Source organism: Mytilus trossulus, chromosome 10, assembly GCF_036588685.1.
Source record: "Mytilus trossulus isolate FHL-02 chromosome 10, PNRI_Mtr1.1.1.hap1, whole genome shotgun sequence".
NCBI lineage: Eukaryota > Metazoa > Mollusca > Bivalvia > Mytilida > Mytilidae > Mytilus > Mytilus trossulus.
The window spans coordinates 72392792-72409996 of record NC_086382.1 but is presented as its reverse complement, the minus strand read 5'-3'; the positions used below and the strand labels follow the sequence as shown (position 1 = coordinate 72409996).

Sequence of the window (17205 nt, the reverse complement as noted above, 5' to 3'; positions counted from 1 at the left end):
TTTCCTCATTTTGTTGAGCCTGCCATTTACAGCAAAATTAGGCGAGACACTGGGTTCCGCGGAACCCTTACAAATTTTTCCAAAAAATATTACCCACCAACTGTATGAGCGATTTTTATAAAATAGATACCAAAAGATGTAAAAATGTCTGAAGTTATATTGTTTATTTAGTCAAAATGTTCTTGAGTTATGTTTTCATCATCTGATTAGTTAAATACAAATGCAATTTTTTACGATTTTAATTTGGTAAGAATGATAGCAAACTTTTCTAGATTTTTTTTTATTGTGTTTATCTTGTCAGAAAATTAAAATGAGTATGAATAATTTTATAATTAAATAAACAATAAAACTTCAGATATTTCTACACATCTTTTGGTATCTATATTTAGAAAATCGCTCATACAGTTACTATGTAATAATTTTGTAAAAATTATCGATTTGAGTTGAAATGATAGGACTTGTTTTGACTGGGAACTCACTTTTGTCCAATTTTCCCATCTGTCAAAACATTTCATAGTCTCTGCAGTTGTCAATAAAGCTTAAAGGTGTCGCGCAAGTATGTTTTATTTATGCTTATACGCATAGCTATATTATTTTTTTTTATATAAAAGAAGAAACAAACAATTTTAAATATCATTTACAGGACTCAATTAGTTCTTTGGTTCTAAAAAAAAAATTGACATTAGTAAATATTTCATAATTGTAATATAACGTGAATAATACCACGTTTTAGTGAAAATTATAGGAATAAAGTCTGTTAATGGGTTGGAAAATTGAAATTGTGTCAGTTAAGAGTTATTTAGCCACGACAATAGTTTTGCTACTTTTATATTTTCCCATTGAAAAAGTTAAGAATGAAATGTCCTCGAGTAAACAAAAATTGACACTGAATACGGTGCAACAGTATCCTTCTAGTAAGAGCATTTTTATTTTTAATTTCTTTGTGCATTTTATTGAAATATGTGTCTATGGATTGGCCGCTGGAATATGCATGCATTTATTATCAACGTTTTTAATCAGCCTTTTTTTTTATGTCTGTTCAAAGTAGCACGTTCTCCAATCCGACTGAAAGTGTCTTTCTAATACAGCACAAGGTACATATAACGTGTTGTCGTTCTCATATACGCAAACTGTTTGTCACTGGACGTTAAATCCGAATTCGTTAGAAGCATCCATTTGATTCTTTTCTATTACTTAATCAATTGTTGTATACAAATCATTCTGAAGAAGTAAATGGAAAGGAGTGAATGCAGCTACATATAGTTACCTTAAGTTTTAACACATTTCATTCCATTTAGTTTCTTTCTACATAAGTGCAGAAGAGTACTTCACATCTCAACTTCTAGCATTTGTCACCAATATGAGCACATTGCAATCCGTTACTGTTTAAAATTCAGGGGTTTCATGTCTATATTCTTTAAAAAAAAAAAAATTTGTTCTCTCTTTTTTTAAGCAATGCATCAGTCTCTACTGTTCGTATCTTTTTTCTATACTCTGCATCTCCATCCAGATTCTCGTGTATACTGTACCACGAGGGACCGGATCGGGTGTTATTTATTTCTGTGATATTTAAATTGTTATGTAACTTTTCGTTCCATTTTATTTATCTTAACCATTATTCTTTCTCTATTCTTTATATTTTAGCATCCCAATATATTTTACTTACTGAGGTTGAGTTACATTACGACGTTTATCTTTGATTTATATAATGGTTACAAATGTAGACGACAAAGTAGTGGCGTTTATGACAATTTAACAGAATCCACATGATATATGCGACCATTCTTGGATGAAATGATTATTACTATAACAACAATATTACACTTTTTGAAACCATTTTTATCAATTTCCAATTTGCATTGTTTAAATTGCTCATTGTTCATGTGTTGTTTCCGATTATCTTATGTTTCATTGCACATGTGCTGTTTTTGTATATTTTAGCCTCTCGCCCCTACCCATTTGATCCAATCACATCCAATATAGCAATACAATTATACTTTTTTGCCATTCAGAACTCTTAACAGACCAATTACCAGACTGGGTTTTATACATCCGACCCATTAGCAGACCAGGTTTTAAATGAAGATTGATTTATGTTACCAAAATACAGTTTTTCGTGTAGATTTTTCACACAGTAATAGCAATATTTTTAACAATCATAATGCCTGTCTTTTTCGATGTTCAAATTATTGCTTGCAACTAAATTCAACCAACGTGTCATTTTGAGTACTTTATGTGTGTGTAATTTTATTGATGAGCAACCCGCTTTTCATTTTATAGATCGTACATCGAAGCTAGAAAAATAATTATTACTCCACTGCATTCGTTACATTCAAATGTTTTGTTGGACATGATTAATTCTTATTATAACAATATATCTAAAAAGTTATACAATGAAACATGCTGAACTTACAATGATTTTCTCCATAACACATGGTTAACAGACTTTAGCCGACCCTATTAACAGACCAACCGCCGATATAGCCGCATACTCAATAAAGATTAACCGAACAATCTCTCGGGAAGTCGGGTGTCGGACATGTAATGGTTCTTGTAAACAGCGATATTTGACAAATGAAATTATCATGTTGTTAACAATATTTTTTAGAACTTACTTTTGTGTATGAATTTGACATCTCTAAAGGTACAGTAAAGTACAAATATATCAAATATATACCGAGAACTCACTTCTTTTGTGGGTAATACCGTAGAGGATTGCGATGTAGCGGAAGAAATTTAAGTAACACCGTATAATAATCTAACTTATATGCGCACGTCGAGTGCTGCACAAAAATACTGTATTTCATTACATGAAGGAAAGCCAAAATTTCTGATGCAAGCAGTACAAAATCTAAATTGGCCTTGCTAACAACTTTATATTAAGAAGATGGATTTTTGCCAACAATATTTCAAAATATATATTTTTTCTTACATCAATATACATGCACCTTTAGCATTCTAAATTAGATAATATTCATCTTCTTCAATATTTTTATTGCACAGAGATCATCTGTTTTCTCTCTATCTACATTATAATTCATGCCTAACTCTATATTGAGGCTATGGGCAGATGTATGATATTTGCATGTTTAAGGTTTATATATTTCATATACAGTGATTTCTTTGGTGAAAACTATTTGCTGGATTATTCATTTAAATACAGGTTAGATTTATGGCAATCTGCGAACAACATATCGATAATGAAAGGTAATGTTAATGAAGAAGACAGTTTTGACCTCGAAGGTAACTAATGTGCTAACTTTATTTTCTTTGATATATTCGTTAACTGATGGCCATTTTATGTTATTGTAATATACATTGCACTTTAGTTTACGCTTTCAGAACGAACATAAAATCCTCTTTTAAAACATTGTAAAATAAAATAAAATAAATAAACTTTTTATGTTTAAGAATATGTCAATGTCAACTTTTCATGTTAACATAAACTATATTAACTTTGTTCAATTATTTGTGTCACATAGAATCATATTCAAAACAGTGTGGTCCTGGCCATTGATTGACGACCTAAACTATCCCATTGACTGGGACAGATTAGGTGAACGTTTGTCGGTAACAATCACTGCTCACTATGTATTTGTTAAAGACACCGAATCTGTGGGGTCACCAAAGGTTCTCAACACCTTAAAAAAGCAATTCGAAAAACGAATCCGGAATAATACGATGTGTTGATTTATATCAATAATATAAATCAAAACATAAAGGTTATTCCTGAATAATTTTTCGAATTATTTTGTTATTAAAGGCGTTAAGAACCTTTGGTGACCCCACAGTTTAAATTCTATAATAAGTAAAAAGTGAGCAATGGTCGTTACAAACATTCACCTAATCTGTCCCAGTCAATGGGATAATTTAGGTCGTCAATCCATGGCCAGGACCACACTGTTTTGAATATGATTCTATGTGGTAAATGAATTAGAATTACTTATATTTGGCATTTGAAGTTCATTAACCAAGATTGATTGTGAATACTATAATTATGTATTTCTTTTTTCTGTATTCCATATATCTATTAAATTGAGCTGTTTGACAGCTACAAAGTATATGTATTTGAGACCTGCTTTCTGTTTAGCTCACGTTTTCTTTGACGACGCTTTTAAACTGGAAAAGACTGGAAAGCATCGAGACCTGAATGATCATGCCTGTACTTTCATCGAAGTAGTTAAAAAAGCTGGAAGGTAATTGTTTGTTTATATCCACAGTTTCAAAGAACCATTTTAAACAGTTTTTTGCTCAAGCTTTCTTAAACCGAGAGTCTGTATGTCAGTGATTATCGTGATTATCGATGGTTGCTGTTAGTATTATTTGTGTTTTCTTTTAGCACTGATGGTTTTACGGATGGATGTATGTAAAGACGGACAGATGGATCTGTATTACATGTTTGTATTGTATGTTTGCATACTATGTATGTTTACACATACACAAGTATAAATTGAAAACAACCTATGATTGCGTTGGATAAAACCGCAATTTTTATACGTGTGCATGTAAAGCAAGTTTCTCCTATTATTTTTAATTTTAATTTCTTGTGTTCAATTTGGAGTTAAGTATGGCGTTCATTATCACTGAACTAGTATATATTTGTTTAGGGAACAGCTGAAGGACGCCCCCGGGTGCGGGAATTTCTCGCTACATTTAAGACCTGTTGGTGACCTTCTACTGCTTTTCTATGGTCGGGTAGTTGTCTCTTTGACACATTCTGTATTTCCATTCTCAATTTTATTCGTTGTGGAGGAGTCTGAAAACAGCAGAAACAACATTTCCTGAAAGACCAAAAAAGTGAAAGAGTATATTTTAACAAAACACATTTGATTAACAAGTTGACATCTGATGTTCTTGATCCCTGCTGACTGCCATTGACGATTGTCTAATAAATGGATCACAAGGTGTAAAACAATATGGATCGTAATATTAATTTAAAACCAAATAAAAAACAATTAACTTGCGGCAAAGATATTATACCACAACTATGGGGTGCACAAATTAGTACACCATAATCGGATTTCGACAATTAATGTCTCTTCGGTGATGTTACGGATCAAAACGGTTATAATTTTTTACATTAATTTGTAGGATCCTTTAAATCTACTATTATAGATAATTAAGCTGATCTGTAAAAATAACATATCTATGCCTTATACATCATGTATACAAAATAAGAATAAGTAATAGTTATCTAAATATTGAACAGGGTAGACACCGTAAATTACCGTTGGAAAAAAGATTATGTCCTCTCTGTAAAAAGGATGTAGAAGATGAATATCATTTTACTTTAAAATGTCAAATTTTAGAAAAATGTAGGCAAAATCTTTTTCAAGAATTAGAGAATATAATTCCAGATTTCACCAAAATGTCTGATGAGGAAAAATTTGTATTTATGTTTACTTTTAATGAGTATGACGTAACTAAAATTATTGTCAAGGGGGTAAATGATTTATATGTATTAAGAAACAGCCTAGCTGATAAGAAAAACTAGTGTACGTATATTTTCTTATAGTATTTGTAATGATATATTTTATAACAATTGCATTAATATGAATGTTTGTACTTGGACTTTTAATTTGCAAAGGTATCACCTCCTCCAAAACAATTAAATATATAGTCTTATAAGAATATGAATGTTGTTTAAATTTATATATTATATGTTTGTAATGATTGTCATGTTTGTCTTGGTAACAATCCAATATTTGGATTTTATACCAATAAAATGATTTGATTTGATTTGATTTTGATTTGTACTGTAGTTTGACGCTAGATTAAAACTGACGTGGAAAGGTATTCTTAACACCGGCCACCGAAAGCTTCATTTTTATAAAGCCCATGTGGTCGTGGGTTAGAATCTCGGCAAGGGCAGAACAAAGTATTTGCAAAAGCAAATTTACAAATCTAACATTGTTGGGATGAATAGGTTTTAACGTAGTTTTCAATTTAGACTCGTTTATATTTTTTGTTTGGGCATGTATCATATTTTCCCTCCGGTTTATATGATCCGTTCATCCTATATATTGACTCTTAAAATTCAAGAGTAAATCTAAAAATGAGGGTGCTTTTTATATGGCCTTCCAAATACCGTTTCGATCCCTAACATCACTGAAGAGACATTTATTGTTGAAATCCGGATATGGTGTACTAAAGGAATATTGACACCGAATGTTTGTGGCACAACATCCTGTCAACAAGTTAACAATTTTTTTTTCTGTGACGTATTAAATTTATAATAAGATCCATTTTGTTACAACCTGTGATCAATTTTATTTGGCAATCGCCAATGGCAGTCAGCAGGGTTAAAGAACATCAGTTGTTCGACCTGTTAGTCAAATGCGTTTTGTTTAAATATACTTTTTCACTCTTTTTGTCTTTTGGAAAATGTTGTTTGTGCTGTTTTTAGACCCTTCTACAACGAAATTTGTTTGACATGCACACGTATAAAAATTGCGGTTTTTATCCAACGCAGTCATAGGTTTGAACGTAGTTTTCAATTTAGACTCGTTTATATTTTTTGTTTAGGCATGTATCATATTTTCCCTCCGGTTTATATGATCCGTTCATCCTATATATTGACTCTTAAAATTCAAGAGTTAATCTAAAAATGAGGGTACTTTCTCTAAAAATGAGGGTGCTTTTTATATGGCCTTCCAAATACCGTTTCGATCCCTAACATCACTGAAGATACATTTATTGTCGAAATCCGGATATGGTGTACTAAAGAAATATTGACACCGAATGTTTGTGGCACAACATCCTGTCCACAAGTTAACAATTTTTTTTTTCTGTGACGTATTAAATTTATAATAAGATCCATTTTGTTACAACCTGTGATCAATTTTATTTGGCAATCGCAAAAGTGAGGGGAATGTATTCTAGTGATCGATCAATGTTTGTACAGCTGACTTGACAATGAAGTGGTGTAAACGGAGTCTTTCAATGTACAAAATGTATTAATCTATCTATAAGCAATTTGTTCAGGAATTTAACATATAGGTTTCATATTTGAAATGCACCTTGTTACAGCTTTTATTTACATTGATCATTCATTTTGTTGTTTTATTCATGTCCTATCACGTAACGACTATAAACCATATATCGCAAGAAGGTTGCGAAAAGCAGCTATCATGCTATATGCTGTCTGTCAAAAGTAATATGTAATTAGAAATGACATTTATCATGTTTATGTTTTGTAGATCAGTATATAATGAAAGTCTTGAAATTAAAGATTATAAAAAAGAACGTACGCCATATGGCGCTAGGCTTACATGGACACTCCCTGGTGAAAATAGTTTGGTTTTACATTTGAAGAATAAGCGGAAAATACGACATAAAAAAAGATGGAGTCAGGTATAAAGATAATTGCTTTTGAGTGTAAAGATTTATTGAAAAGTCTGCAGTCCACACACTTTAAACGTATGCTCTTCAACAATCTCTGCTGCGATGATACTAGTTTACTATGAACTTACTATAAAGCGAGTACTGGATGCAACTATTTACTACACGTATCACATAAACACAATTACAAATATAACAGAGCAATCAATATAAATAAATGATAAAGCATGTCATAAAAAGCAAAAAGGCATAATAAAAGCTTACTGCTACGAAAAGTACTACTCTATATGAGCTGTTATATAGCTATGCTTAGTAAATAATCACATAAAAACATGGTGAATGTTTAAAAAATACAATAAGCAATATTATATGACTAAAAAGAAAATTGAAGCTTCAAAAATATTAAGCATGAGCTAATTTAGCTCAGAACTGAACAGACATTAGATTTAAAACGCACAATTAAAGCTAAAGAAGAAGCAAAGCAAGCTACTAGCCAATAATACTATTGGTGTGGGCGGCAGGATTATAAAAATTGCTTTGAATATTGCCATCCAAAAATAAGGCCTGGACGCAGCAATGCTACATTTAACAATTAAACAACAACCCAAAGCTAGAATGGACCCGACTCGATCTCCGAAAAAGCGAATTAACCCAAAAATTCTACAAAAGAGTGCATATGTCAGTTCAGACATTACAATTCACTGTACAAAAAAAACGTATCGAATACGCTTTTAATTAAGTACGCCATATGTTCGTTTCGTCTACTTGAGATTCACGAATCGAATCAAAACAGGAGAAAGCTGACGATGATTGAACATTTTGAAACAAAAATAATCCTAATCGCAATATCCACAGACGATTATGAAAAGCCTGTGGCATTCGTCTTGCGAGTTTTTAACGTTACATATGTCTGAAACATAGACAATACAAGGCTGTATATGATATAAAACAAGCATTTTCTATCTACTGTAACAGTAACTGGTAACTGATTTTACTAATTTTGTCCGAATTTTTTCCCATGCTGAGAGATTTTATTGATATCATACCGCAATACGGTGTTATTAAAGAAGAGTTACACATGGGTAATGTTTCTTTTTTTAATTTTTTTTGGTACACTAGTAAGATAAGGATTTGGAGCTGGACCTTTAATAACGATTCACTATTCCCCTTTTTATTATATGTAGGTGGCCAGTTTGTGCAAATATTTTTTAAAGTCAGTTTTGGTATTATATGTTTTGACTATATCGATTTCTTTACATCCATGGAGGGATTAGTCCTGATGAAGGTTCATCCAGACAAGCGCTCTGAAAGAATTTGATTTATAAAAGTAGTCATCTCTATGAGACTAGACCACTTTCCCCATAGACCCAATGTTAAAGCCACCGGTTTGTTTTTGCGGAGGAGATTTTCGACAAGGGTCAAGTGGTCATTTATTTTTAATTAGTAATATAATTTAGGAAATGTTGTGTTTTCTTAAATAATAATTAATTGTGACAATAATAATATAATTAAGTATATTGATTAATTTTAATCAATATTACGTGATGACAATGGTTCAAATCTAATTAATATTATTGATTTATATCTACTCTTGTAGTGCGTGTAATTGGGTTTGACCAAATCAATTAATCAAGCCAAAACTTTTTTATGTTGATGACCAGTGGAAGAATAAACAGTATGTCATTCTTTGTGTAAAAACAATACGTATACCATTGTTAAAAGCGGACGTATTCCAAAATATTTTCTTCAACTTTGTCAAATTTTAAATGACCTACTAAATGAACATTACATTCAATGTTTACATGAGTACAAATAGATTTTTGTATACAAATGTTATTTTTTATTTTTATAAGAGTGAACGTTAATTCTGTTTTTGATTGTGAAAGTTGTGAATGAATAAACATAGTATGTTGGGTCAATGAAATACTAATTTCAATCCGATTTTTCTCTTTTAATCAAGACTAAATGAACAAAGAATATACACGCATGCATGTGAATGAAGCTCTTGTTGAGGTTATTTAGCCAATAGCGGATGTTTGGTGCTTGACGTGACCTGTCAACTGTTATGAGTCTGACTATTCGTTCGATCCTTCACATGCATGGATGGTCTCGTTAATCCCTTTCAGTGTGAAATCTGCGGAACATTTTCTCGTTAAGGGCATCAGAAATGTTAAGATGTTCATGTATATTTATCTTTTTTATGATTATTAGTTGGTATATACGAGAAATTGCATTTGCAGTAAGATGAAAAAAGGTTTGGTATAAAAATAATATACACTGTCAATTCAATATTTTTTTTATTTGTTATACAATTATAACAGAAATCAATGAGACTAAAAGTCTTTAACATCACTGGCTTTCACCCATGAATTAAACTTTGTTGGCCATTTTAACCATTTGATCAAATATTTTTAGAGGATCCTCTTCCTTTTGTTTTCATAACTTCCTCAATTTTCCACAAGGAATTTTCTTTGACGTTTATTCGTTGAAGTTCAGATTGGTAGTAGGATCCAGAAATTTCTTCTCCATGGTAATCTTTGATGCGATATAACGGTGTCATGCTTTTCCAGAATCGTCAGGATATCGTGAATACTTCGCGTGTGCATTTTTCGTCATATTACCGAGAAAAAATATTTCTCAAATACGTAAGTCTAACACGATCTCCAAGTTTAAACCTGAAGTGGTACTGTTTATTTAACTTTCAGAATGCCGCCTTTAAAAATATGTCGATAAACGAATATGTTCTTCATTTTCCTTTTTCATTTCTACAGGTGTCATATCGATAGTGCTATGAATAGTATGGTTGTATTCATTTACAAAGCTTTGAAGCTTGTCTATGTATCTGTAAGACTGATTGTACGAAAAGTAGCGATTTATTTTCGTATTTATTGTTTTTATAACAAGCTCGCACACTGATTCTTTGACCTCATTAAACGCATAAAAATAATTAATTTCTTCCTTTTTCAAAACTGTCTGAACTCTCTTTGCCTTGTACTCCTGTCCAATTTTCGTTCTTATTCTATTTGAAACTCTTCCTGTTTTAAATATGTCTTGAAATGCAGCTGTCATGAACTCTCCTTTTTTGTCTTTTAAAGTTTACGTAGCCATAAATACTTTGAAAACATATCGATGACTACAAGTACGTATTTATATTCTCTATTGTATTGTGAAAACTTCACCATATCCATAAGGTCAGCAGACCATTGGTCATATATCCCGGCAATAACGATTTCCGTTCTATTCCGTGGTCTCCTTAATGGTCGTTGTAAACTGTATGGTTCCTGGCTTTGTAACCATTTTCGTATCTTATATTAACTAATTTTGAATTTCCCGTCTTTTAGTATATAATTATAAAGTTTGTCTGGTCCCGAAAAACTAGCAGGATTTGATGGAATGTAGTAGATTTCCTTTAAATATATTTCCAATGCAGACATGTTGTTAATACACATATTAAAATGGATATAATGAAATAAGTGTAGTACAGTATGTTATAAAGTCTGTCTCCTGTGCATCTTCGTCAGTGTCCTCTTCATCGTCTTCATCGTCTTTATCCTCAGTGTCACTATTCGTTTCAAATTAATCATCGCCAAATATTTCATTTAATTGATGTCTACTTTTCATGAGAATACGCTGAATTTGAATTTCGTTATCTGTATTGTTATCAACAACATCCTAAGTTTGTCGTACAATGTCAGAATGCAAATTGCTTTTAACTAGGGAAACAATCAGTTTCAACATTTCAGTATAGCGTTTAAAAACTAAAGTTGAACAATAGCGCTTATTTTTTTATTGCTTTGTTGACCTGCGTCATTTTCCTTTATACCCTCTTTCACGTACTTGTCGTATTTTTTTTATCCCAAGTATCTTTAGCTGTATCAATGGCTGCATGTAATAGTTTTAAATCATTCATTGTCGTCTATATCAACATCTTCACTACTATCGTCTGAAACACTATCATGTTCAATCCATTCTGAGACTGAATTTTTTGAAGGATTTCGTTATCTAGGTCTTCGTTGTCTCTTTATCTTTTGAAAGATTCGATTTTTGGACACAAATGTTTGATATGTCCTTGTAAATCGTGCATGCTGTCAAGCACTACTCCACAATCGCCACAAGAGGGCATATTTCCATACGTCTGTTTACTAGGATTGTCTTCCTAAGAATAAGGAGCGGCCGAATGTTGCTCCGTATTTATATCATTTGAAGAAGGAATTACTTCATTGGTCTTTTCTAATTGTTACTGTAAAACGTTTCCAAGCAATCGGTTCAGTTCTGATGTCGTTGGTTTTAAATCCACAAGAAGATATCAAAATGGTTTACATGTTGATTCCTGAAACTTTTCTAAAAAGTATAGTACTTTTTCTGGATACATTTGTCTGCCTACAGTCATTATCTGTTGTTTATCGACAGGATTGTTAAATAATACCAAGTAGTGACGATTTCTTCTTTGTGTAGGATCTTTACTGAAGTAAAGAATCTGATTTAATACTACTACTGATAGATTCCTATGATGGCTACCTTCCGTAAACAAGTCAGTGATTCTAGAATCTTTTGCTGATGTTGACATTAAATCGTCCCAAACTATCATATTTCTTACACTCTGATCAATCAAGCCATCCTTGTATAAATTCGACATACGGTCTAACCTTCCTATGAATTTCGTCGTAGAGTGGTTGCCAACATCTGTTAAGCCATATTATTCTCTGAATAGTAGGCTGAATAAATCTTGAATTTTGGAGAAGTTGTTTCACACAACAAGTGTTGCCACATGATGTTGATTCACTTACTGTTATCGTGAATGGATGTTTAAAAACCAAGTGTTCTGTTTCTTCTTTCTGGGGCGGCGGCTGTGGCGGAGGGGCGGTTCCTTATTCCTAATGTTCAACGTCAGTTTTTTAAACGCTATACTGAATTGTTGAAACTGATTGTTCCCCTAGATAAAAGCAATTTGCACTCTTAGGCGAGTGACATTCAGACCAAAAAAATATTTTTAATGCACCTATCTTACACACAGCTATATTATATATCATTCGGAGGGAAAAGATGTGTAGATTCCATTTTTCCGGTCGTAAAAGTGAAATATGGTGCATTTGTTTTTTTAAATTGGAGTCAAAGGTCATTCATAAAAAAAATAACAAATAACATAAAATAAGAATAACACTTTTGTAGTATTGTTGTCTTATTTGAGGTAGCTGGTAATAAAGCTAATTCAAATTTTACCTTTCACGATACTATGATAACGTCTCTCTGATTCTTAGTTGCATATCGTTCATGGGTTTGCGATAATTGACGTCATTTTGACGTTTTCACTCTGCTATAGGTAAAACGGTTCTTTCTACAAAAACGACGTATAATAAAAAATATTTGACCTTAAATGTGTTAATATTTACTATAAATAATGGTGTGCCATGTAAAATAAAAAATATGATGAAATATTTGTAAGTTGGACGAGTAAAAGGGAGAGAAAACAACGCAATAAAGAGAGTAAAAGTAGACGTTCTTGTCACATCAATAGTGGCAATAGTCTACTGTTTGTTAACAGCCTTCAAACCGTGTCAAGATCGAAATTCAATATCTTACATGTTTAATACAACCACAAGCAAAGTTAAAGAGGATATATGAATCACATTTTAAGTCTGTCCGTCCGTCGGGTCCCCACTTGTTTGCGGTCCGTGTCGAATTAAATCAGGTAACTTATACATGTATACAGATATACAGTTCATCCAAAAACCAATGATTTCAAATATAAAATGCATTGCTTTGAACTGTAGAAGTGATGTTAAACACACTTAGTTCAGAGATGTATTATGGGATGGCTAGTGGTTATTAATACATTAAATCAGTTCATTTTGACATTGGCATTGACATTTAAGCCGTCAAGTTTTCAAACATTGTTTTATTCGTTCTTGTCTGGTCCATATCTTTTGAACCGTTGAACATGGGGTTTCGTAACTAAGTATGCATTTACATCAAAATGAAATCCTGTCTGCGACATATACAGCTGTCCCACGGTGACCTTTGTTTTGACATTTGGGATTATATACTTTACAAACACCTTAATTTCTTAACGTGTTTTTTTTTACGACTGCATTATTTTCACTCACGTGTGTGCAATCAAAAGGTTTGAAATTAAAAATGCAAGCATTTTACAATGTCTTACCCGTATTTTGAACTTATTATATATTAATCAACTTATATGAATTTGCGGGATATAGTTCGGCTTAACCTATATATAGTTTTTTTGTCATTCTGGAGGAGTTTCTGTGAATAATCTATTCCTTTAAAAGAAACGAAATAAATCAATTTATAACAAATAAGGCAATTTTCTAATTTGTGATTTTTAACAATAAAAGACAGTCAAAATTCATATTTTAAAACTAGACCTGTGAAGCTTTTGCTGAACTGGAACCATTCCTGATACTTCGCTTTTACTGACATAACTCTATGTGACAGATGCTTACAATGATTTCAGTACGTGTACAAGTTCCCTAATGCATATATTTTTCCTGCAAAAGACCAAATTTATCTAATCCTAAAGAAAGTATGACGTATTAAGACCACTTTTGTCATCCGTACTCATCCTTAGGTAAACTTAATACCGTATTTGTTTGTTATGACGCCATGTATTTGTTTGCCAGAACATGTAGTTTGAATGATAATGCACTTGGTGGTAGGCATGACACGATGGCAATCTTTTTGGTTGGAAGTCTGATATTATGTAGCTTGCTCTAAATCGTCAAAAAGACTTACACATACTTATTTTTTGTTTCGGACACTTTAGAGTTTTCTTGCAGCATCGATTTACGTGTCAATATGAATTTTGTTTAATTTGTGATAGATCTAAAATTGATGATTTCGAAAGCGTTAAAAGAGAGTTTACTTAGAAACAAAGATATATGATGAGCTATTTAACCTGTAAGAGCAAGAACTGCTGGTAAAGGTATATATATTTAATAAAAGAAACTATACATGCACAATAAACATGGTGCATCGCCAACCATAATTCCCACTGGTTAAAGAACTCGCAAACAGCACACAGTTGTTCCATATGTAGAATACAACGAAGTGTGAGGCCCTCTGACATTACTTCTCTTAAATTGTTAATCCGTATTTAGAATAAGAAGCCTGATGATATCATATTATAAGCCCAGTTCCTTTGATAAGTATGATAAAAGGACTCTAGGATCTCTGTATACCAGAGTCTAACTGCTTTGAGGGAAACAACTATAACTTATCGTATGGCCTAAAACAAGAAGCAATAGCCAACACTGTATAATGAGCTATAAAGGTTCTAAAACAATTTTAATTAGTTACCCAAAAGATTGATTTATGATCAAATCTACAAACAAAAGTAAAAATCATAAAAGCAACTAAGCTATGACAGCCATAATGAATAACAAATCAATTTGAAAGATATCAGGCATATGATCGATTGTTTACGTTAGACACGCGTTTCGTCGACATAAGACTCATCTGTGATGCTCGAACCAAGTAAAACTTCGAAGAATATTTAAAAACACGTAATCCTATTTAAAATACAAATTAGGTAATATATACCCCATGAGGTAAAACACTTATAGAATTTCAAATATCTACAAAGAATTCAAAATTGTCAACTGAATGAATAGATATCCCCCATATACTAAAGTGTTTATAGCATGTCAACATACAGGTTCTTGACGTTGCCATAGCACATACGCTATGCTTCCTCTTAAATACTGACCAAATTTGCACCATCAATAAGTCTACCGTATGCGAAAGTTAAAATGGTAGGACATTTAAAAGGTGGACATTTCTCACGTTCAAGTCCAAGAGGAAAATATCAGATTTGACTCATTTTTGCGTACTTTTAGTTGCAAAACTAAAATGTGCATTGATCCAATTGAGAAAGAAGTATTTTACAATAGTAATTCATAATCTCTGCTTTTTGTGCAAATTGACTAAGAACAATAAGATATTGGTTTTTCTACCAAGTAAAAACATCTCAGCTTATATGGTCCTTTTTTAAACTTTGCGTTATATTTGTATAAAAAATAATGCCTTCATGGTTATTCATAATCTTTTTTGAAACGTGTTGGTCAGTTAACTTGAGGGAAATTAATAGAGAAACCGATTTCGGAAATTTTATTGAAAAGGGGGAGTTTGTAAAAATGTATAAAATCCAGATAAATACAGTGATAACGATATGTGTTAAACAACCAATGAATTTTTGAATAATAAGAACATCATTCATTTGTGTTTTAAGCCGCAAATATCTAAGAAATGAAAAAAAATTATGAAAATTGGCACCATTTTTATAAAAAATAATGGTTACAACTTTTTTTTTCTTTCAAAAACTAGTTCTTTTATTTTCGAAAAGTATTTTCTTTATACATTGACATGTTAAACGTACATACGTTTTGCATTATGAAAACATAAAGTAAAGCTACATGTTAATTTTTCACGCTTCAAAACTGTTGGTCATTTTTCAATTTGGAATTATTTCTCGATTTTAATTCATTTTTTACAAAAATTGCACCGTATGATTTTTTTACGACCAACCAAAAAATGAAGTTCAGATATTATACTATAACATATAAAAAATTCAGTGTGTTAGGTGAACATATAAAAAATTCAGTGTGTTAGGTGGGTGCATTAAAGTCACTAACTAATCGTCTTTTCTGAAAATGTCACTCGCCTATCTGACATTGTACGACAAATACACAGGCAAATTTTGTTCACGTGAAATTAACGTGAAATTAACATAAATTTCACGTGAAAAAAATCACGTGAATTTCACGTTAATCGAGCTTATACGCGTAATTCACGTGAAATATTTCACGTGAATTTCACATGAAAAATTTACGTGAATTTCACGTGAAAGCTTAATTCACGTGAATTTCACGTGAAATATCTGATTCACGTGAAATTCACGTTAAATTTTTCATGTGAAATTCACGTGAATTGAGCCTTCACGTGAAATTCACGTGAATTCAGCCGTAATAACACAAATTTCACAGGATTTGAGCTTCTTCATGCAAGTCAATTCTAATCTAATACAAATTCTGTTTTGATACATATATAAGCATGAAAAATTTTCTTCTTGGTCATGTGTTCATGCTTCCATTCTATTTTATTTTCTTTGTATCCATTTTTTTGTCTAAAACAAAACTGTAAATGATTTATGGATTGTGGCCATTTAAAGAAGATATTTGCACTGATGTACTACATGTACTATAACATTAGAAACGATTTATATCATGTTCAAATGTATACATATATGTAAAGTCATAATATGTGGTCATCAGTTATGATACAAACTAATCATATTCTGTATAAGAACTATTTGCGAAAGATGCCAATTTTTTTATATGGTTTTGAAGAAATAACTAGTTCACCTCACGTACCCATTTATAGTCAGAAACCTTTTCAGTGGTTGTCTATACTCTCATATTTATTAAAAAAAAATTATTTAAAGAATTTGGTTTTGATGGCAGCTCTATTTTGACTCATATTGTAATTGTTTATAGTCTCTGGTCAATTCAATATATCATGGCCTATCTTTTAGACACCTGGCTTTTGTTGAGGACTGCATGTTAGCACCTATAGCTAAATGCCTATCGGGTGTTTTTGTTGTGTTATTGCTGTCTGATAATCAGATTGATAAACACAGCTACTTTTGCATAGGTACTATTTCTGTACTAAAAATATGTAGTACTGGAAATTTACTTTTAAAATTCGGTACTATTTTATTACTTTAAAATTATTATAATATTTACGTACCTGTATTTTACAGTACTTAATTTGTACTGGAAATTTAGGTACTACAGATTTTTGGTTATTACTGTTACATTTTCAGCATTTTGAAAGTTTTTTTATTTCAAA

General features: G+C 31.6%; 1 protein-coding gene across 1 annotated transcript in view; it reads left to right on the top strand.

Annotated features, from left to right (window-relative positions):
* The first annotated feature begins 3200 nt into the window (after nt 1-3200).
* The window catches only part of LOC134688140 (chitin synthase chs-2-like), a 41908-nt gene continuing 27903 nt past the window's right edge, over nt 3201-17205 (top strand). The window contains exons 1-3 of the mRNA XM_063548613.1: nt 3201-3243; nt 4052-4196; nt 7200-7353. Of these exons, the coding sequence (XP_063404683.1) occupies nt 3201-3243; nt 4052-4196; nt 7200-7353 (342 nt within the window). The remainder of the gene's footprint in view (nt 3244-4051; nt 4197-7199; nt 7354-17205) is intronic.